Source organism: Chiloscyllium plagiosum, chromosome 29, assembly GCF_004010195.1.
Source record: "Chiloscyllium plagiosum isolate BGI_BamShark_2017 chromosome 29, ASM401019v2, whole genome shotgun sequence".
Taxonomy (NCBI): Eukaryota; Metazoa; Chordata; class Chondrichthyes; order Orectolobiformes; family Hemiscylliidae; genus Chiloscyllium; species Chiloscyllium plagiosum.
The window spans coordinates 7,745,335-7,768,586 of record NC_057738.1 but is presented as its reverse complement, the minus strand read 5'-3'; the positions used below and the strand labels follow the sequence as shown (position 1 = coordinate 7,768,586).

The 23,252-nt window shown below is 40.5% G+C and overlaps 1 protein-coding gene across 8 annotated transcripts in view; it reads right to left on the bottom strand.

Annotated features, from left to right (window-relative positions):
• The window catches only part of LOC122564345 (F-actin-uncapping protein LRRC16A-like), a 460,598-nt gene that overhangs the window by 211,689 nt on the left and 225,657 nt on the right, over positions 1 to 23,252 (bottom strand). For all 8 annotated transcript variants that reach the window (XM_043719093.1, XM_043719091.1, XM_043719092.1 and 5 more), the window contains exons 12-13: positions 19,632 to 19,718; positions 12,343 to 12,446 (exon numbers count right to left, since the gene is read on the bottom strand). In XM_043719093.1, coding sequence (XP_043575028.1) covers positions 12,343 to 12,446; positions 19,632 to 19,718 — 191 coding nt within the window. The remainder of the gene's footprint in view (positions 1 to 12,342; positions 12,447 to 19,631; positions 19,719 to 23,252) is intronic.

Sequence of the window (23,252 nt, the reverse complement as noted above, 5' to 3'; positions counted from 1 at the left end):
GTTCATCAAGAGTACCATATGCTATCAAACTCCTGAACTTCAGTCACTTTCATTCAGCCGCTTGGACTGTTCTATGGGTCTGTACAATTACAGTTTGGGGTCCGGGCCATGGTAATTCCTGTTGATCCAATCTAAAAGAACCTTCTCAGAATCTCCAGTTTTGAAAAATCAAAACTAATGTATCAACTATCTCAACAGATATTCTATTTAGGACCAGAGGATGAAATCTATTAGGTCCGAGAGACTTGTCAACCTACAGTTCCAACAATTTACTCAGCACTATTTCCCTGGGAATTGTAGTTTTTTTGGGTTTCTCCCTTGCTTTCAATTCCCGATTGACAGCTGTTTCTTGCATTCTCTCTAGTGAAGATTGATGCATAATCTCTGATCAATTTGTCTCTCATTACATTATCCTCATTACCAATTCTCCAGAAAAAAAATTCTATAGTCCAAGACTGACTTAATTAATTTTTCATTGTGAAATATCTAAAAAATGTTTACTGTTTTATATTTTTGGCCATCTTTCTCTCACACACACACTCTAATTTTTCCCACCTTATGAATTCTAATAATTGAGGAAGCCTGACTAGAAAGGAACATAATTTATTGTTGAACACTAAAATACAGCCGCTACTTGTGGCATTCATTGGCAAGTCCCAGCCCAAGATATACAGCTCTGCAAAAATCCTGGAGTCTGTGCTATCACACAACTGAATGATATTTTTCCCCATCAATAAATCATGGATTTTCTTTTGATCCTTCTATTGACCACCAGCAATACATCACCTGAATTTTCAATTGAATACTTTGCACGCAAACTGCATCAACGGCAATGCAAAATATCAAAAAGGTGAGGGAGAGTGGTAAGGGACTAAATCAAAATGGAGTTGGAAGTGGCTGGGTCTGCATTATGGGACTTTTCTAAACAAAAAAAAAATCAACCTGTTTGGGAGATTTTATTACACATCTTTAGAGTAGTTGGGACTTGGAACATGGGGCTCCTGGATCACAGATAGTGACAATACCATTACATGAGAACCCCTCCTAGGGCTTGTTTTTTAAAACCTTTTCACCTCCACAAGAATCCCCCAGTCCCCAAATCAATTAATATTTTTACTCAATGTGCTTAGAGATGTTATTATCTACCTCTGTTGTCTCAGAAGTTGAGACATAGCCACTCCACCACAAAAAAACAGAAGCAGAACAAACTACATTCATTATTGGTTTCTTCCAAGATATTTTCCAATTGGCCTGTTTGGAAATGTCACTACAAAGCTGGGCAGATGGAACAGAACATAGGCTCTCTCGACCAGAGATGGAGACTACTACTGTACCACAAGAGCCCTTCCTTAGGCTTGCTTTATTTTTCCATTTTCTTTCTATACCTAGAAGTGCTATCACACGCAACCAAATGGTTTCTGCCCGTTACCACAATTTCTTTTTGTTTTTAACAATTAGCCAACTCCAGTAAATCACCCTTGCAGCCGATTAGATATTTACATGCAAAGCCCACTAAGCGCAATGCTAAACATCAATTGTGAGGGAGAGGGAGTGAGAGTTTGCTTCATAGCTCTTTTCTCATCAACCTGTTGAGATGTTACTACAACTGTGCCACAAGAACTCTTTGGATCTGCTCTTCTTTTTAAAATGTTATTACACACCTCTAAAGAAGGTGGGACTTGAAGCCAGGCCTCTTGGCCCAGAGACAGAGACACTACCACAGTGTCACAAAAGTCCTTGGTTTTGCTTTACTGATTTTCACCTTTTTCACCATTTTTCACCCCTCTCCCCTCCTTTAGATGTGAAGTTAGTACTTAAGTAAGTATTTTCTAATCGACCTGTTACAATACACCTCTGGAGCAAGTGAGACTGAAACCCATGCCTAGAGGCAGGGACATCACCACTGCACCGCAAGAGACCCTAGCTGTTCCCTACTTCCACTACATTCCTTTGGCACCACTGACTTGAATGGTTTCCTATAAGACAGTGCCATGGCAACTTATTTGATCTATCCAACAGTTTTCACTCTCAGATAAACAAGATGAGAGAATACCAAGCATGTTGGAAAACCACAGAGGGTGACACTCCTTCACTCCCATCCTCTGGGTCCCCTTACCTGGCTCACTTGCATCACACCCTCTTGTTCTTTCCTGCCTTCAAATCCTTCCAAAAAAGGGCCAATGAATCGAGATACTCTTCTTTTATTGTATTTTTTCCAACAACAACTGACTGAAGGCCACTCATTCCAGAAATCCAAAAATCTGGATATTGGAAATCAGAAACAAAATCAGAAATTGCTGGAAAAATTGCAAGGGTCACTTGACCTGAAATGTTAACTCTGATTTCTCTGCACTGACACCATCAGACCTGATTTTGTTTTCCAGTAATTTATGATTTTGCCACTTTTACCTGTCACCATCACTGTCACCAACTGGAGACACTTTTCCCAGATTGCTTTTCAGTGACATTGACTACAGGGTCACACTTCCACCTCCCTGTGGTGCTTCCTTTGCTCTCAGTTTGTTAAATTTCCTCTTTCTGCTTCTGCTTTGGTTGTGTCAGCATCATAGACGAATATTTGTATATTGTAAACATTTTATGAAAGGAACAGCAATGTTAGAATAGCAAACATTTAAATCAGAGAGGGTCAAACATTGGCCTGGACACTGTTGCTAACTCCTCTAATCTTTTTCAAAATACATACACCCAAGCAGGCAGACGGTAGATAGGTTTAGCATCTCACCCTAAAGATTGCATCTAAAGATAAACTCTTCACATTGCACCACGGTATCAGTCTCAAGTTCTGTTCTTAAATCCCTGGAATGGGAGTTCAACCTGTACTTTTGAGGTGTTTGAATAAACACTCCACCAAAGCGAACGCTAATTTGCGTTAATTTGCCTGTTCAAAAAACCTCTTGAAGTACTTCCCATGGTTTGTGCGTAGGGTTATCCCCTAACAGTTCAAACCAGTTTACTGTGGTCAATTGTTTCTCATCCCTTTGGAATTTATTTTATTTAAATTTAACATCTTGATTTGGGACTCACCTTTGTTCCTCCCAAATCTAATAGCAAATTCAATCATATTATGATTACACTTTGCAATATGCTCACTGTCAAATTATTAACTTATTTTGGTTCACTAATTATCATTAAGCCGAGAACAGTTTGTTCTTTTGTTCGTTTAAAAAACACCGGCGTGAACACTTTCTAAAAATTGACTTTTCCATTTTAGGTGGTCTGCTCCTCTCAATCTATGTGTAAATTACAATCTCCCAATAGAACTAATCTATATTACAATGTACTTCATTGGATGTTATACTTAATCTTCAATATTATCAGTATTATGTATGTACCATCTATCCGCCTGACATCCTTTGATGCTCCTTGTCTCTTCCCATGAATGACGCTATGCTTAGTTGAGTAGACAGGTAGTGCAACAATCAGATTACTATCAAGAACATGGGGTTCGATCACAGTTCCAGGTTAGGTAATTCAGTACTGCTTCCTACACACAGTAGAAATGATAGCTCTTTACTGTGGTTTGGTGATCAAACACCAAAATCCTATACTTGGGCACAGAATTCAAGAAAAAGATAACTTCTTCACATATTGTTCCACTATGGAATTTTTCTTACTAAAATTCTTTCTTTAGACTTAAGTAATTTATTCTTTTAATGAGTCTGTTATTCCCCATCAACTCCATCACAACACACATATGTACATTCCTAATTTCTTAACCCTTTCTGAAGATTGTGATGGTGTCCAATTGTCACAGTCTTTCAACTGAAGTTGTAAATCTAACTCATTTGTTTTATTACTGAAGCTATCTACAGTCATGTACAGAACCTTGTAGAATAACTGAGTCTGCACCGTCAATATGTTCTGCTGATCTGTTTTCTACATTATAACTTGGTATGAATACTCTCCTACTTAATCATGGTGTTATTTCCCTATGCATATTAATGCTATTTATCTGGAACTCACCACAACCATCTATGATTGTGTCTGACATAGGTCTTTGTGAACCAGATGTTTCTACAATTTAACACCCACAAAACAGAACTAATTGCACTCAAAATTTGCCCAAACATTCACAACCTACCCTTTTCAGAACTGGAAAATCTACAATTGACATGATTGCTCAGATCAGCAGCCACAAGGGAAATGCCATGAACAAAGAAGATCCCTAGTACATTGTCTTTATTGATCTCAACTAGGTATTCAACCAAGTGTGCTGAGATGGTCTACTTAAAAAGTTCTTAAAAATTGGTAGTCTACTGGAGTTGTGCAATCTAATCTCCTCTTCACATTGCAACATCTCAGGAAGGATTAGCTGTGACGACGCAATACTGGAACATTTGAGATTCATAGTAGGATAAAACAGGATTGTGTTCTGACACCAATATTCATTATATTTTTTTCTCATTGCTGCTGTCAAATGCCCCCAGGTCATCAACTTCCACTCCAGAGCTGACAGGAAGCTGTTCTGCCTTGCTAGTCTGAGATCAAAATTGCACCAAGTTTTTGTCAGTGTTGGTCCTTGCTGATGATACCACACTTACATTCCAAACAACAGAATACCTGCAGCTGCAAGTAGACAGGCTCATGCTTGTAAAAGAGTTTGTGGTTTGACCATCAAGACAATAACTATCATGGTTTAGGATGTCAACATAATATCATCTGTCAGCATTGACAATGTGACATCAGAAGGTATTGGTACCTTGATATATCTAAACTGCATAATCATCAGTAATCAGTTACTTGATGCTGAAATCAACACACACATTGCAAAGGCTGCAGCTGTTAGGCCCAAGAATCAAGAGAGAGAGTGGAACAACCGTAGTCTAACCTCGTTACAGTTATGAGGTCAGGATAATTTATACTAAGTAGGAGAAAATTCTGAACAGTTTCCACATTTGCTGCCTGACATATCCACACAATTCCACTATCAACATCTTGGCAGGGCAAAGTGAACAAGTCTAGGTCCTGAAGAACACTAACTCCATTAGTGCCACAAATTGCTAAGCCACCAACATCTACAGGCATGAGCACATTCATCAGATGGATGATGACAGTTAACCAATGGACCTTTTGAATGGTGAACTGGCCACTTGGTTATCATTTTCTGGACATCCATAGCTCTGTTAAAAGGGTACCTGCAAGCAAAATAAGGAGGGCACAGACATTCACACTGACAAATGAGACATAGTCACTGATAGCCGTGATCTCTACAGACTGACTGTTTGGAAGTGTGTCAGAATTGGCAAGACTAGCCAACACAAAATTCTACTATCAACATCTTGGGACTTTCCCATTGACCAGAAACTGAAATATCCCTGCAAGTACTGTTACTACAAGAGCAGGTCAGAGATGAGAAATGCTGCAGCAAGTAACTCACTTCCTGACTTCCCAAAGCTTATCCACCAACCAAAATTCACAAGTGATGTAACATTTCCCATGTGCCTGGATGATTGCAGCTGCAACAATACTCAAGAAGCTTGACACCATCCAGGATAAAGTAGCCCACCTGATTGGCATGTTACAAATAGGCTTTCAGAGGCATGCAAGCAGCAGAGTATACCACCTACAAAGTGCACTGCAGAGATTTATCTGGACTCTTTCGGCAGCACTTTCCAAACCTATGACTGCTACTATCTGGAAAGACAAGGGCAGCAGATACATGCGATCACCACCTACAAGTCCCCTTTCCAAGCCACCTATCATTCTGACTTGGAAATATATCGCTTCAGTGTCACCGGGTCAATGTGTTCGCACTCTCTCCCCAGCAGCATTGTGAATGAACTGCAGTGGTTCAAGAAGGCACTTCACTACCACTTAGTCGAGGTGAGATAGAGATGGGCAACAAACACTGGCCCAACCAGTGAATCCCACAATCTATGAATGAATAAAAGGGTCACAGAAAACAGAGGCCGGTGGACCATTTCAGTCCACAGTCTCCTCTGAAAACATGATTGTTCAATGAGTGAAGTGCATTAAAATGACAGCACTAATAGGTTGTTAGAAGTGTGTTTGAATATCCACTTCACCGACATTCTGAGCTCTTCCCAAACTGGCTGAATGGCTATGACTGATAACATGGAGATCAATGAAGGTGTCAGGGGGAGTGTAAGGGGCACAGTAGGTATTGAGAGTGATGAAGGGTGGTAGGAGTTGAGGGAGATGTCGAGCAGGTATAGAGTGACGTTGAAATGTAAATAGCAATAATAATAGAAAGTTGAGATATTATCCCCAAGAACAAAGTTGGGCCTTCTGAATCAGTTCACGTCTACATCCTCACTCTTCCCCATATTGCATTACCTCTTCTGAAACTCAGTCTGTCACAACCTCCTCTCTGAGGCAACATACAACAGGAGTGGTGTTTGTGGGAGGATTTAGCATTTCAGAAACCAGAATAGGGCCATAATTCGGTTTACCCCAAAACATGAAAAACCTGGCCCAATGGGATAGCTGGAATTTCTGCAGCAGGGTTGGGTATGAGATGTTAGTGACAAACTTTCATCTTGGAAAATTATTGTTTGTGCCATGTGGTTACCTCTGTGTTCAGCATCTCATGGTGTGCCTCAGGAGCGTGACTCCAGGAAGGCAGTTTCAGCCAAATGTTCTGGAGGGGATAAGCATAGATAAGGTGAATGATATGGGGCTTTTCCATATGGTTGGAGGAAGTTCAAAATTAGAGGGCATATTTTTAAAGTGGGAGGGGAAAGATTTAAAAAGGACACGAGGGACAACTTGTTTTTTAAACACAGAGCGTGGTTCGTGTGTAGAATGAACTGCCAGAGGAGGTGGTGAGTGCAGATACATCATTTAAAAGACATTTGGCAAGTTCATGAATAGGAAAGGATATGGGCCAAGCGCAGACAGGTGAGATTGGTTTAATTTGGGAACATGGTTACCATGGACTGGTTGAACTGAAGGGTCTGTTTCCATGCAGTATGTCTCTACGACTACAACAACTTATTGTTGTACTACATCAAACACAGACAATCCTTAAAATAAAATCTTAAAATGATCAATTTAAGTATAAACACAGCCACCTGCTGTGATAAGTGGTTATAATTTTTTCAAACATTCACAATTGGCTCAGATGTTAAAACAAACCTGGGGAAAACAAAACAGAAATCGCAAAAGAGAGGATGTCCTTCTTTTAAAAACATAAACTACAGCAGATGTCCTGCCAAATCAAAGTAGCCCATAAGCAGGTGCCTGCTTTTATCTCCTCTAAGTGACAGCTGTTGGAATTCTTTTTAAAAGAACTCTGGGCATTTAATCCACTTCAAAGTCTTACCCCTGTTATCCTAAAACAAAAGTTTTCTTTAGCTTTGAATCATAAAAGCATTTTTCACTAACTTAAGCGTGATTTTCAACACTCTAACATTATTTGTTAATGGGCAAATTAGTTAGGTGGATTGGCCATGCTAAATTGCCCATAGTATGCAGGGATGTGTAGATTGGGTGGATTAGCCATGGGAAATGCAGGGTTACACGGATGGAATGGGTCTGGGTGGAATGCTCTATGGAGGGTCAGTGTGGACTTGATGGGCTGAATGGCTTGCTTCCACACTGTAGTGATTTATGATAATGCAATGTCAAGTTACCATTCATGACAGAATCCTATGACGGAAAACTGCAGTTTATTGAAACACAGCATCTAGTTGAAGTTGTTGGAGCTTTTACCCTCCTCCACATCACAATCATAAAACCATACCAGAACAGAAAAATGTAGGTGGTGTGTGAGTGAGAGCACGAGAGAGATAGAGAGAGCGCGAGCGTGAGTGAGAATGAGTGTGAAAAAGAGGTGGGGGGGAACAAATGGACAGAGAGAGAGACAGGTAGAGGGAGTGAGAGGGAGGAGAGAACAAAAAAGAGATAGCGAATGAAAACACTTTCATATTGGGTTCTCAATCAAAGATCCAACCCAGAAGAGGTGCTGGTGGGGCCACAGCCAAAGGCCTTCGTCATACAAACATACAGCACGATCAGAAGAGGCAGAGGATTCATTTGTCAAGAAGTTCAAACTTTTAGGATTCTTGATCTCATTCCCACTCCAATGGGAGACCAAAATCCAACCCATTAGTCCAAATTAACCTTAGCTTTTCCAATGTTTTGCTAATGATTTCTCAAGGACTAAAGCTTCAATTTATTCAGCTGGCCTAATATAAATCAAAATATAGGTGGTGGCTATGTTCACTTACTGCCTGAGCACACTGTTTCTCAGCAAATGTTTGCAAATTATTTTATTGCCTTACTGAGCTGCTCTTGCATCCCCTCTAGCTGTGTATGCCAGACTTTAACTTCTGTTTTTCTAATGCTAGCTTGTTGTGCTTTATCCCCATCTTGCTCATCAAAAGAATTCTCAAGCCATGTAATCTTTGCATTTCAGGCATATATCGTATAACACAGAAACAGGCCCTTCAGCCCACCATGCCTATGCTGACCAACAAATACCATGATGTGGAGATGCTGATGTTGCACTCGGGTGGATAAAGTCAGACGTCACATGACACCCAGGACATAGTCCAACAGGTTTATTTAAAATCACAAGCTTTCAGTGCACTGATCCTTTATCAGGTGAAGTGGAGGGAGCTGCACATGCACAGAATATTCTGGAGCACTGGAGGAAACTCACAGAGAGAGAGGGAGAACGTGCAAACGCCACACTGACAGACACCTGAACATTATGCGCATTCAAGTGCTGCACCAGAGGTTCAGGACTCTAAAGAAGCGCTGCACTGCCAGAGGGTCAGGACTGAAGAACTGCCACACTGAGATGTACTGTTGAAGGGTGAGTACTGAGTGAGCGCCACTCTATTATGGGGTCAGTTTGGGGGATGAGCACTGAAGTAGTGTCAATACTGCAGGAGCACTGCTCTGTAGGGAGGGGAGAGGACTGAAGGAGTGCTTTTGGAGGACTCATCTCTAGGATGAGACATTAAGCATCCATCTTATCTATTCAAGAGACTGGTAGAATAAACACCACCAAGCACATTCTATCCATTTATTCTGGAATACAGGGCTGCTGAGCTCGTGGTGAAAAGGTGACACCTAAATGCAAATTCTTCCCTCTTCAAAAACTAAACACAATCAAACAATGAAATGTTCAGCTTGCTATCCAATCATAGAACCTATCAAATTAGGGGAAAATCCTGACAGTCACAAAGATGCACCTTGAATTCTAACATCTTCTAATGTCAGGGATCCTGGTCAGAGTCGTCGGTGTAACACTGAACATTGAACACCACAGATACTCACACGCGCACATCTATACAGCTCTTCCACATTGAAACAAGCAACCCTCATCCAGAGCTCCTGCACTTTGCCTTGCCCACAGCTCCACACCCACATCCCAATACGTGCCCAGAGACCCACACACAGGTGCTTTCGATTGTGCTTCCACCCTCAGCCAGAGACCTGTACATGCAGGAATTGGCTCACAGTCCCAAAGGACAGCAACGTTTTCATTGAGGGGAGGATTGGTTGGATGGCCAAAGTGGCTCAGACAGAACCAACAGCAGTGGGTTGGATTCCTGTACCAGTTAGCATCGCACCTACTTCCTTGTTCTACCCATGGTGGAGGCTTGCAGCCCTCTGCAACATACCTCAGTTCAGACAGAGAGCTGAAAAGGAAGAATGTAACGGGATAATGGGGAAAATGACCATCACAACAGTCAGGTTTAAAAGCATGTTGAAGGTAGGTAGAGTCAATGGAGAGATTTAATGAGCTTTGGGCCCGGCCGATTTGCCCACTGTTGGTTGGACAATTAAAATTGGGGATGGTCAACTCTTACATGCAGTAAATGTTCAGCATCATGCCTTTGGAACGAGATACTGACCTCATGAGTGTTGATTTCCCAGAATAGTACTGGAGGCCAATGTTTAAATTAAGAGGAGCGATTACTGTGTACTGAGATTATATGTGTGCATATTAAAGTCATTAAACATGGCAGGACAGATACCGACAACTGTTAATAAACCATACAGTATCTAGCTTCATTAACAATGGCACAGAGTGCAAGAGCAGGTTAATTATGAAGAACTTATATAAGACATTGGTTGGTCCTCAGCTGGAGTATTGTGTACATTTCTAGAAAGCATGTCATAGAAAGGATGTAATGGAGGGAATGCAGAAGATATTCATGGAAATATTCCCTGTTAAGAAGAAAGATTGGGGAAGTTGGTACCGTTCTCTTGTGAGAGAACATGACTAAGAGGAGATTTGACAGAAATTTCCAAAATTATGAGAGGCCTGGTTAGAGGAGAGAGGGAGAAACTGTTCCCATTTATAAAAGGTTCAAGAACCACAGAACTCTTTTAAAAGATATTCCAAAAGAAGTAAATGTAAGGCGAGAATTTTTTTTCTCACGCAGCGAGTAGTTACAGACTGAACTAACTAGAAGTGTAGTGGAGGTTTAGCATTCTTCATAAACATTACTCCCCACTGCATCTTTCCCTAAAATCTTTTTCAAAATTTGAATTTCTAACCATACTTTTAACAACTCCTCTGAGCCAGTGCACATTAATTTTCTTACTTCAATCTGAGCATTAGTTTTTGAAGGATTCCTGGAATGAGGAATGATTGGACAGGTTATGCCTGTGTTTGTCAAAAGTGATTATATTGAAACAAAGTTCCTGAGGGGACTTGCTGAAAGATGATTTTTCTCATATGAGAAACAAGAATTAGAAGACAGGGTTTAAAAATAAGGGATTGCCCACGTAACACAGAGACGAGGTTATTTTCCTCTCAGTGACTGGCGAATCTATGGAAGCTATGGCAATGTTCCCTCTAACCTGCATGGCCACTAGGTGGGTCAGTGCACGTATTGACAGCTGGTTTAGAAAATCACTGCTGTGCACAGATCTTGGAGGCCCATGCAGCAGCTGGAAAATTTTGAGGGAAAATAGAGTGGAGGCATGATCACTGAATATTTTTAAAACAGATTGTGTAGTGATGGTAACAAGGTCAGTCAGGTGGACCTCAGAGTATGAGCTCCCCGATTGGGGCTGTTAATCTTGTCCAACCAGGGAGCCCTGGCTGACAGATATAAACAGGAGTAACAGAGCTGTTCACGCAGAGCTAGCTCTGAGGAAACTGGAAGAGTGTCAAGTGGGATGCCCATGTAAATAAAGGCTGACTTGGTGTTGAGATACCAGCCTCTGTGGAATTATTTTCAGATAGATTTCTGACTAAAAACGGAGTCAGAGATTATAAGGATATCAAGGGAAATGGGTTAAGGCCACAATCAAAATTTTGCCATGACTATATCAAATAACAGAACAGATTCAAGGGGCCAAATGGTCTATTCCAGTGCGAAATTCCAATGCTCAGTTTTCAAAGATACCAAATGAGAACAAATTGTTTAAAAAATAAAATCAATAAATCTTGCAATCCTCATGACAACAGTTAACTTTAACACATTTGGGAAATCCATCTAAGCAACAAATAAGCAATGTCGTAACTGGTCACATGCAAAGTTTTACAGGAGTGCATTTGCAGCTTCCATTCATCCCTGCTGAAACACTGACATTTTAAATAACCTTTAAACTATCCCATAATATAAAAGGTACATCCTTGATGCTTGGCTACACTTGTGGAAGAAATCAAATTTTATACATTACATATTAAATTAATGTGTTCCCTGGGCATTTCTGGTGTTACAGGTTTATTTTAATCATTGTTTAATTAAATTATTACATCACAACTACATTGCAGTCTCACACAGCTATAGAAAGTCTTGTCACTTTAATGTCCTTAAGGTAAGGTGTTAAAAGAAGATCCTGCAGCTCATCAGCATTGCACATAATGATGCATGTGTTGAATGTATATGCACTTCCCAACACCATTTTATTTCAATTAAGGTACACAACACAGGAATATATTGCATAATAGTGATAAAAAAAAGACAATATATTAAATCAATGTCTTAAATCAACACATGACACTGAAGAAATTACCACGATATAGCTAATAAGAGAAAACAAAGTCAGCTTCTCATCCTCTGCAACAGTCAGGACCTAGAAGAATAGACTGAACTGCCTGAGGAGATGATCATCTTCATGTTCTCTAACCTTTCAGCACTCTGATTTATACCGACAATCCTTCCTGGAATTTCCTAGCTAGCAATATTACATCGAACATTACAGTGCAGTACAGGCCCTTCGGCCCTCAATGTTGTGCCACGACATCGATTGTAGAAGTACCTTCACAACAAAGATTGCAATGGTTTAAGGAGGTCACCTACTACCATTTTCTCAAAGTCAATTAACAGTGGGCAACAATTCCTGGCTTTGTCAAATACACAGAGAATTTTTAAAAAACCAACATACCGATAGGTCATCTCCTCGGAGGAAGTTCCCTGAGAGATCAAGATGTGTGAGCGAGTTAGGAATTTGTTGGTTGGCATTCAATGATTGGGCAAGGCTGTTCACTCCTATAATAATGCAGAGTACAGAAAGTAAACAGTTAAGCAAATTTTTTGTCAGATGCCAGATACCTAGAACTTTCCATCTAGACTGAAGTCCACAACTAGGGTAGAATAAGGAGGGAACCACAGGACTTTATGGCAATTAAGCAGCTGACTAGCACTGTAGGGCTTTCTACTATAACACAGATCTGGGACAAGACGTTCCAGCCACTGAGAACTGCTGCCTAATCAGAGGCTGTGGCTTTTGCTAATACAGCACTCCTGGACTCCCAGGATGGTTTACTACTGCTGCTGGGGAGTGTTTTATGGGGCAATGGTCATTTGTGAAGGGAACAAAGGGCAGAACGTGGCTCTTGGGGTTTCTTTAGGGAAGCAGTCTCAGCCGGAGGCCAGCGAGGGGAAGTGAGCCCTGGAGCAGCTGACAGCCAGTGCAGAGTGGACTAGAGGCTTGGAGTGGAGCAAGGGTTGACTGGGTTTGGCGTAGGTAGCCAGACCACATGTGGAAGCCTCTGCACTTAGCTACTGCAATGTAATGTTTATTTGTAACTTGTGACTGTTATTTTAACAAAGTCTTATTTCCATAAAGTAATGCAACTACTTTTCTTTTTTATTCTTCTTTTGTATCTAAGATTTGACTCCAGGTACTTGTACTTAAGATGTACCATATGAGGCGACATTGTAAAACTTTTCACTATACTTCTGTACATCTGTACTTGAGAACCTGTGACACCAAAGGATATTCCAATGCTAATTATGCACAGATTATTGCAGAAGAAGAACTAAACCCACTACCCCACAAGCCTGACTGCACTTGTTTACCAGTCGGATAGGCACATACATTCTCATCATATATGGAATGGAAAGAATTGCAACCCAAGCAGGATTAGGCCCTTGAGTGGTCACTAATTGATAACTAAGGGCCTCAACTGGGAATGGGGCAAGGCGGCAAATTCTGAAATTATCTTTACACCATCATAATTTAATCACACATGATCAAACATTTACAAGTTAAACTTTTGAGCATGCAACCTTTCAGCATTAAATGTATAGTGCTTGAATTAACTTTGTCACAACCAACGTAATGCAATTTGAATCAAACCATTATCAAATTATTGTTCGAGAAGGAAACATTTCAAGATTAAATTTTTCATGATTTAAATATATGCTTCATACTTTCATTCAAATCTAATTTTGACATTATCACGGGACTTTTCTTGGCTGCAGAGATGACCCCAGAGACCAACATCAGCATGTTTGATTGATAAGTGCTTGACAATGTCAATGTTTCTATTCCAAGTTCAAACTCATATTCAGTATATCTGACGTGCTCCTTGATCATCACGTCTTCATTCTTTGCCAGTCTCGCTTTCCTTGTCACTAATTGATGACTACGGACCTCAACTAAGAATGGGGCAAGGAGGCAAATTCTGAAATTATTTTAATACCCTCATAATTTAATCACAGATGATCTACTTGCATTGCTTAGTTTCTAGCATTTTGGGACCTGTTTACATTAAAAAGGTGCTACGTAATTATAAACTCCAATTCTCATATAAATCGTTAGTAATCATACATGAAAAGGTATAAAGATTTTTGCACAAATTTCAGACACTTCAACCAAAATCATAAAAACTCATAGTAATCAGTGATGTGGTTCACCACCCAAGAATTTAAAGCAAGTACCATATATTTACTTCCATAAAATTTCTAAAATCTTGACATGCCAGTGTAAGAGGCATAAACAATTTCCCAATATTTCAATGCACATCATATTTATGCACTAGTTAGATCATGCAGCAGCCTAATTTAATGTAGTATTTTGTATTGGCTTTGATAAAATAAATATGTACTATTCCCCACGATCTCAGAGCTGCAATGTCTGCAGAGTAAACACTCCAGTGTAACAATTGGAAGTTGTTAGTGTTCAGTACACAACACTCATTGTTCTTAACTCCTATATCAATGTTCTCCTTCAAGAGCTTGGTGAAGTCACTAAGATTATGTCATGCTTTGATTAGTCTGAATTTTGCCTTTATTCTTTGTTTCCACAAACAGCTTTTATATGATGCACGTGGTGCTGGGTTCTTCTCCATAGGTTTTAATCAATACGTAAACTTGTGTAAATTCAGAGGCCAAGACGACATGATCTGCCTGACTGCAAAACCAGCAACTTAACTTCTGAATTGCAGCCCCATAACTGAGAGTCAAGGCTACTGAAATAGGACTCAGTGTAGTATGAAAACAACTTTAAAAAGAAAGCCAAAAACAAAATCCCAAACATACAATCTAGTTTATTATTAGTAATTGCTTGGCAGGAATTCCATCATTATCTAATCACTTCTTGTTGAACACACTCCCTGAACTAATGATGTGGGTGTTTCAAACACACTGAGATAGACAGTAGTTGTTTTGAAGATTCAGTTTATACTGTGTCATCTTGAAGTTGATCAACAGGCAAAATGTTTTACAGAAATTCTCAATACTTGGGAATTCTAATCTCAACTTTAAAAATTAAAGGTAGAATCTAATTTGAAACAGATATACTGAATCTGTTTTCCTAACAGGGAGAACGTGAGGACTGCAGATTCTGGAGATCAGATTCAAGAGTGTGTTCCTGGGATGCTTTCCCAGCAACACACTCTTGACTCTGTTTTTCTAACAATACATTAAAAGTTATCTGTATCTTAATGCAGAATCATTTCCAAACATATTATTGTGCCTTCAAGTATCATTTAAAGTGGGCATTTTCCCCTGCAATATAATTCTTCTTAGCCTTCACTGGAGTGCTATTCATGAAATTAATCCTTCAATATCTCTGAATTACCAAGAAGGAAAAATACTCCCAAGCTAATGGAGTTGGCTTTAATATTAATGACAATACATGTTAAGTTGAGATAACAGCCCAAATGGAACTCGTTTTTCCTCAAATAAGTCCAGGCCACTTATTTTTTGAACAAAAAACAACATAGCTAGCATCTGTGTAGTACATTTCATGCAGAGTTAGAGTATTAGAGTCAAAGAGATGTATAGCATGGAAACAGACCCTTCGGTCCAACTCGCCCATGCCAACCAGATATCCCAACCTAATCTAGTCCCACTTTCCAGCACTTGGCCCAAATCCCTCGAAACTCTTCCTATTCATATACCCATCCATGCTATAAATCTGGCCTCCAGTTCTGGACTCCTGCACCCCAAGGAAAAAGCCTTGTCTACTTGCCCTTCATGATTTTATAAACCTCTACAAGGTCACCCCTCACCTCCGACGCTCCAGGGAAAACAGCTCCAGTCTATTCAGCTCTCCCTGTAGCTCAAACCCTCCAATACTGACAACATGCTTGTAAATCTTTTCTGGATTCTTTCAAGTTTCACAACATTCTTCCAGTAGGAGAGAGACCAGAATTGTACATATTATTCCCAAAGTGGCCGAACCAACTTCCTGTACAGCCGCAACATGACCTCCCAACTCCATGCTCTGATCAATAAAGGAAAGCATACCAAATGCCTTCTTCACTATCCTATCTACCTGCAATTCCATTTTAAGGAACAATGAACCTGCTCTCCAATAATTTTCCAAGCTACCTCAGAATTGCAGGAGAGAAAAAAAAATTGGTGACCAAATCAAAGAAGAAAATCCAATAATGACTGACTACAAGCCTAGTCAAAGAGCTGAGTCTTAGAGAAGGAAACAGAGTTGAGGAGACATGAGATTCTGTGCTGGTAATGTGGGGAATCTTAGAGCATTGCACCAAGGCAGCTGGAAGCACAGTTATTAAAGGTGGTGTGAACACTAGCATCTTTAACGTAGAACCAGATCCAAAAGCACCTCACAAAGATATGCTTACAGAAACATAAAGAGGAGTGAATAAATGTTGTTCAAGTGGTGGGTTTTAAGGACAGCCTTTAAGAGGGTGAAGGGAAAAGGAGGAGGGGAACAGAAGAGGAAACTCAGGGAGAGAATTTCAGATTATTGGACCTTAATGACTGAAGCATTATCTTCCATTCAAGGCAAAAGTTGGAGAAACACAATATGAAAGTATTGTAGGAAAGGGCAAGATCATGATATTATGGACCAGGCCAGACCCCTCAAAACATTTTAAAGGTAGGCTAGACCCTAACTTATTATTTTTTGTAAAAGCAGATGTAAAGTGGATATCCAGGAGTGATGCAGCTGGTCAAACCATTCAGCTTTAAACAAAACCGAATTCATTTAAACACTATGGATGAAACACAAACAAAAGAAAACAGAATTTAGAATAACAACTTATTGGAAAACTCAACTGACACAAAATTGCAACTTAATGAAGCTGTTCCAATCCCTGCAACATCCCATAAACACACCCCTTGGCAAAAGGTAAACTCAAACACAGGTTCACACAGGTAGGAGAGTTTTCAGACAGAAAGTTCAGGCAAGACCACTGTTGAAGCACAGAACCTCTTTTCACTGTAGCTGCTTCTCTGCTATCAGCAGTGTTCTGACTCCCTGCTAAAACAGACCAAACTAGAAAAAAAACCTGAACTGGGAGAACTGGCCACTCCTCTTCCATTGTCTGAAGTAGATATTTCTAGTCATATCTGAACCTCTGTCTTTATGACCCCTCTTGAAAACAAAACAAGGACAACATAATCTTGTTAAAGGGGCAGCATCGTCAAGATGGGACGGTTTAATTACAAAGATAAGAATTGGAAACCTATGGTACTGAGATCTAGGTCAACAAGGGGGGATATGTGAGCAGGACCTGATGTGTGTTAGGAGTTTGGATGAGCTAAAAAATTTGAAAAGAACAGAGACAAGGAGGTGAAGATTAGAAGTCCTCAATACGAACAATTCAAAAATCCTTAATTGGTTGTAAACTATATTCAGCCGCTACAGAAAAATCTACATTTGGTACCCATCACCAAACACAATATCCATTCAATTGACCAATACTCAGTCATGCAGCATGAAAACCGACCCTTTCATCCAATCTGTTCATGGCGACAAGATATCCTAAATTGATCTAGTCTCATTTATCAGCATTTGGCCAACAACCCTTCCTATTCATAAACCATCTAGATGCCATTTAAATGTTGTAATTGTACCAGCACTCACTTCTTCCTCTGGCAGTTCATTCCATACATGTACCCCACCCTCTGTAAAAAAGTTGTTCATCCGGCCCCTTTTAAATCATTCCCCTTAAACCTATGCCCTCTATTTTTGGCCTGCCCTACCTTGGGGAAAAGACCTTGTCTATTTACCCTATCCATGCTCCTCATGATTCTATAAACCTCTCTAAGGACAACCCTCAGCCTCTGACACTCCAGTAAAAAAAAAGCCCCAGCCTATTCAGCCTCTTTTATGGCTCAAACCTTCCAATCCTGGCAACATCCTTGTAGATCGTTTCTGAAACCTTTCAAGTTTCACAATATCTTTACTAAAGCAGGCAGACCAGAATTGAACACAGTATTCCAAAAGTGGCCTCACTGATATCTACAATATGATGCAGTACATGCACTGCAGCAACTCACCAAATTTATTTCAGCAACTGCACCTGGATCCAGGTCTGTGAAAGCTAAGAGATGTCTACAGCTCACATCTTGTTGTAAGGTGGAACTTTGCTAGATGTTCATCTTAAATATGTACAAAGATCTTAGGTAGAAAGCTGCCATAAATCCCTCTTCTGGTACTAGTTTAAGGCTTACCCATAAAAAGTAGTGAAGAATGACCACGTGAAAGGTTCAATGGAAGAGGTACACTCTTGAGTAATAACATTTTATTCCATAATCGTAGGATAAAAGGTTACAGTAGAGTCAGACTAAATAACTACATTGCGATTTAAGTAATGTCATTTCCTAGAGAATAGACTTTAGTCTGAAAGTACAAACTGAAACAGACTGACTGCCGTTCACTTCAATGTCAGTGAGCGGAGATGTATAAAATGGTCCACAGTTAATCTTTTCAGCCAAATGTCTTATATAATAAAAGGCAAGAGCAACAACCGCATGGGAGCACCACATTTTGCAAGCTTTTCTTGACCTATCACAATATCCTGACTTGAACATATATTGCTATTCAGTAATTGTACCTGGATCAAATTCCATCATTATTATAAAACAATATCACTGCAAGGATTTCAACAGGTCAATAACATACATTCTTTTTCAGGGCAAACAGGAATGGACAATAAAAGTGGTCTTGCCAGTTTCATCGACATTCCAAGAATGAAAAAACTAGGACTTTAAACCAAGAAAGCACTCTTGGATTGTAACAGTTAGATTCTATGTCACTTCTGAACGGAGAGATTCAGATACACCCTTACAAGAAGCCATAAATCCACAAATATCAGTTTGACTGAAAACTCCATTTTCGGTAGACGCAGGAAACACTCACTACAGAATGAAATGACAGTATTTTGCACAAAGACAAAAAACAATTCAAAACAGAGTAGTCTCTGGCAAATAAATGACATTAGTTAGCCAAATCGACACATGATCCATGTAACAAAGTTATTGCAATTTAACAATATTTAGGAGTAAAAACAAGAATTGGGGGCACACAGTCAAAAGGAATATTGAAGCATATGAAGGGATACAAACATATAGGGAAGATGCACAGGCCATTGAAAGTATAAATGCAAATAGACCAGGTTACAAAATAAGGTCCTCGGCACTTTATAAATAAGGCAGAGACTACAAATGCATGCAAAGGTAAATGCATACAAAACAACAGTTAAGCCATAATTAGATGAGTGCGTGTTGTATTGATAGCCCAGATACAGAAAGAGCATTAATACTTTGCTGCGCAAATTCAGTGAGATGCTATGCAGATCTGGAATCCACTATTCTGTAGAGACTAGAAGATGACTTTGAATTTGGCTTTACAGACAATTGTTGCACCATGAACTATGTATCACATTAAATAGGTGAGGCAGACACAATTGTACTTTCTGAACGAAAAGAGGATAAACACTTGAAATAGTGGAAGATATCAACCGTTGAGGAAGAGAGCAGGGTTTAGTTTTACGCTGTTCTCTCAAACATTTATACTAATGGCCTTCATGGGTTTTACTTTGACATCACAATAGTGGATGTCAATAGCAAATCACAGCACCCTCTACACTTCTCTTGATAGTCAATTCTGTTACAGTCAGATCCTTAACATGACCGTCCCTTTATGACCTCAATGAAATGAACTGGTAAATAAAATTACTGTACCTTTAGGTGACAAAGAGGTTTTAGACATGTTTAAATGCTTCAATCCCTTTGGAATTTTGGAAAATTGGTTGCTCAGAGAAGACATGCCTGTAAAACAAGAGGTATTCATTATTACAATGAAACAAATACATAACTCAAGCAAAGTTTTATTCCAGTTAAATTTTCTCAACTCCCTGGGCAATAATGATAGGTAGAAACTAACTAAGGTGTCGAACTCATACTAAGACAATTTTTATTGATACATTACCTGAATTCAAACAGCAAAAACAATAACTGTGCAGGTTCACTGCTGTGTCAGTTTCTTTCACTCTCTCTCTCTCCTGCACTGTCCTCACCATGTGCTTCCTTTGTCTGCTCTTCTCCCTTTTAAAACTGCTGTTGTTTTGACTTTGTTTCCTCCAAAGTTCCAAAACAATGCAACAGCATATAAAACAGTAATTGCTGCTCCTGGAATTCGAGGAAATCACCTCCAACACCTAAAATACCTCAATAAAGGAGCAGCTGTTACAGCCAGAATTTTTTCTGATCCACCATCTAGGATTATCCAGAATCCTTTTACAAATACATTAAGGACAAAGGGTAACTAGGGAGAGACTAGGGCTCCTTAAAGATCAGAAAGGCAACCGCAGAAAATGGGGGAGATACTAAAGGAGATACTAAACATCAGTATTTACTGTGGAAAAGGATATGAAAGATGTAGAAAGTAGCGAAATAGATGGTGACACCTTGCAAAATGTCCATATTACGGAGGAGGAAGTGCAGGATGTCTTAAAACACATGAAGGTGGATAAATCCCTAGGCCCTGATCAGGTGTACCCTAGAACTCTGTGGGAAGCTAGAGAAGTGATTACTGGGTTTCTTGTTGAGATATTTGTATCATTGATAGTCACAGGTGAGGTACCGGAAAACTGGATGAGTTTTTTGAGGAAGAGCAGTAGATGTGATCTGTATGGACTGCAGTACGGCTTTCGACAAGGTTTCCCATGGGAGACTGGTTAGCAAGGTTAGATCTCACGCAATACAGGGAGAACTAGCCATTTGGATACAGAACTGGCTCAAAGGTAGAAGATAGGGGGTGGTGGTGGAGGAGGGTTGTTTTTCAGACTGGAGGCCTGTGACCAATGGAATGCCACAAGGATCAGTGCTGGGTCCTCTACTCATAGAGTCATAGAGATGTACAGAATGGAAACAGACCCTTCGGTCCAACCCGGCCATGCCGACCAGATATCCCAACCCAATCTAGTCCTACTTTTTGTCATTTATATAAATGATTTCTCTGCGAGCATAAGAGGTACAGTTAGTCAGTTTGCAGATGACACCAAAATTGGAGGTGTAGTGGTCAGTAAAGAAGGTTACCTCAGATGACAACTGGATTTTGATCAGATCGGCCAATGGACCGAGAAGTGGCAGATGGAGTTTAATTCAGATAAATGTGAGGTGCTGCATTTTGGGAAAGCAAATCTTAGCAGGACTTATACAAAGAACAAAGAAGAAACTTTACAGCCCAGGGAACAGGCCCTTCGGCCCTCCAAGCCTGAGCCGATCCAAATGTACTGTCTAAATCTGTCGAGTCAATTCCTAAGCATCTGTATCCCTCTGATCCCCACATACTCACGCATCTGTCCAGACGCATCTTAAACAAATCTACTGTGCCTGCGTCTACCACCTCTGTTGGCGACGCGTGCCAGATGCCCACCACCTTCTGTGTGTAGTACTTGCCACGTGTATCCCTTTTAAACTTTCCACTCTCACCTTGAAAGCATGACCTCTTGCTATGGAATCCTTCACCCTGGGAAAAAGCTTGTCTCTATCCACCCTGTCTATACCCTTCATGATTTTGTAAACCTCAATCAGGTCCCTCCCCCTCAATCTCCTTTTTTCTAATGAAAATAAACCTAACCTACTCAACCTCTCTTCATAGCTAGCACCTTCCATACCAGGCAACATCCTCGTAAACCTTCTCTGCATCCTCTCCAAAGCGTCCACATCCTTTTGATAATGTGGTGACCAGAACTGTACACAGTATTCTAAATGCGGCCGAACCAACGTCCTGTACCATTTTAACATGACTTGCCAGCTCTTATACTCAACACCACTTCCAATCAAGGCAAGCATACTATATGCCTTCTTGACCACTCTATCCACCTGTGCGGCAACCTTCAGGGTACAATGGACCTGCACTCTCAGATCTCTCTGCCCATCAACTTTTCCCAAGGCTCTTCCATTCATTGTATAATTCATTGTAGAATTAATCTTGCCTAAATACACTTAATGGTAAGGTCCTAGAGAGTTTGGAGTGCAGGTTCATAGCTCCTTGAAAGTGGAGTCGCATTTAGATAGGATAGTGAAGAAGGTGTTTGGTATGCTTTCCTTTATTGGTCAGAGTATTTAGTACAGGAGTTGGGAGGTCATGTTGCGGCTGTACAGGACATTGGTTAGGCCACTGTTGGGATGTTGTGTGCAATTCTGGTCTCCTTCCTATCGGAAAGATGTTGTGAAACTTGAAAGGGTTCAAAAAAGATTCATAAGAATGTTGCCAGGGTTGGAGGATTTGAGCTACAGGGAGAGGCTGAACAGGCTGGGGCTGTTTTCCCAGGAATGTTGGAGGCTGAGGGTTGATCTTATAGACGTTTATAAAAATATGAGGGGTATGGATAGGATAAATAGACAAAGTCTTTTCCCTGGGTTGGGGAGTCCAGAACTAGAGGGCATAGGTTTAGGGTGAGAGGTGAAAGATATAAAAGGGACCCAAGGGGCAACATTTTCACGCAGAGGGTGGTACGTGTATGGAATGAGCTGCCAGAGAAAGTGGTGGAGGCTGGTACAATTGCAACATTTAAGAGGCATTTGGATGGGTATATGAATAGGAAGGGTTTAGACGGATATGGGCCAGGTGCTGGAAGGTGGGACTAGATTGGGTTGGGATATCTGGTCGGCATGGACGGGTTAGACCGAAGGGTCTGTTTCCATGCTGCACATCTCTATGACTCCATCACATAATTAAAAACACAATTTAAAGTATGTCCCTGAGAGCCCGATAACATCCACAGGAAGACAGGACTTGGAGAGGACATTTAGCCCTTGGAGCCTACTCCACATTCAATAGTTCTAAAGACTTGTAAACGTTAACTCAGTTTTTCTCTCCAGATTTGCTAAGTTTCACCACTATTCTCCATGTTCATTCAAGATGATTGCTAATCTGGTTGTTGTCTCAGTTCCGCTTTCTTGTCTGCATGCTTGGTTTCCTTAGATCAAAATCTAACCAAGCTTCACTACCTTCTGGATAAGAGAATTGCACGTATTTACAACCCTTGAGATAATTCACCTCCATGATTTTCGCTTCCCCGGTCCCCAACGCCTTATCTTCACCATGGATATCCAGTCCCTGTACATCTCCATCCCCCATCCCCCATCACGAAGGACTCAAAGCCCTCCGCTTCTTCCTTTCCCGCCGTACCAACCAGGACCCTTCCACTGACACCCTCCTTCAACTGACTGAACTGGTCCTCACTCTGAACAACTTCTCTTTCCAATCCTCCCACTTCCTCCAAACCAAAGGAATAGCCATGGGCACCCACATGGGCCCCAGCTATGCCTGCCTCTTCATCGGATATGTGGAAC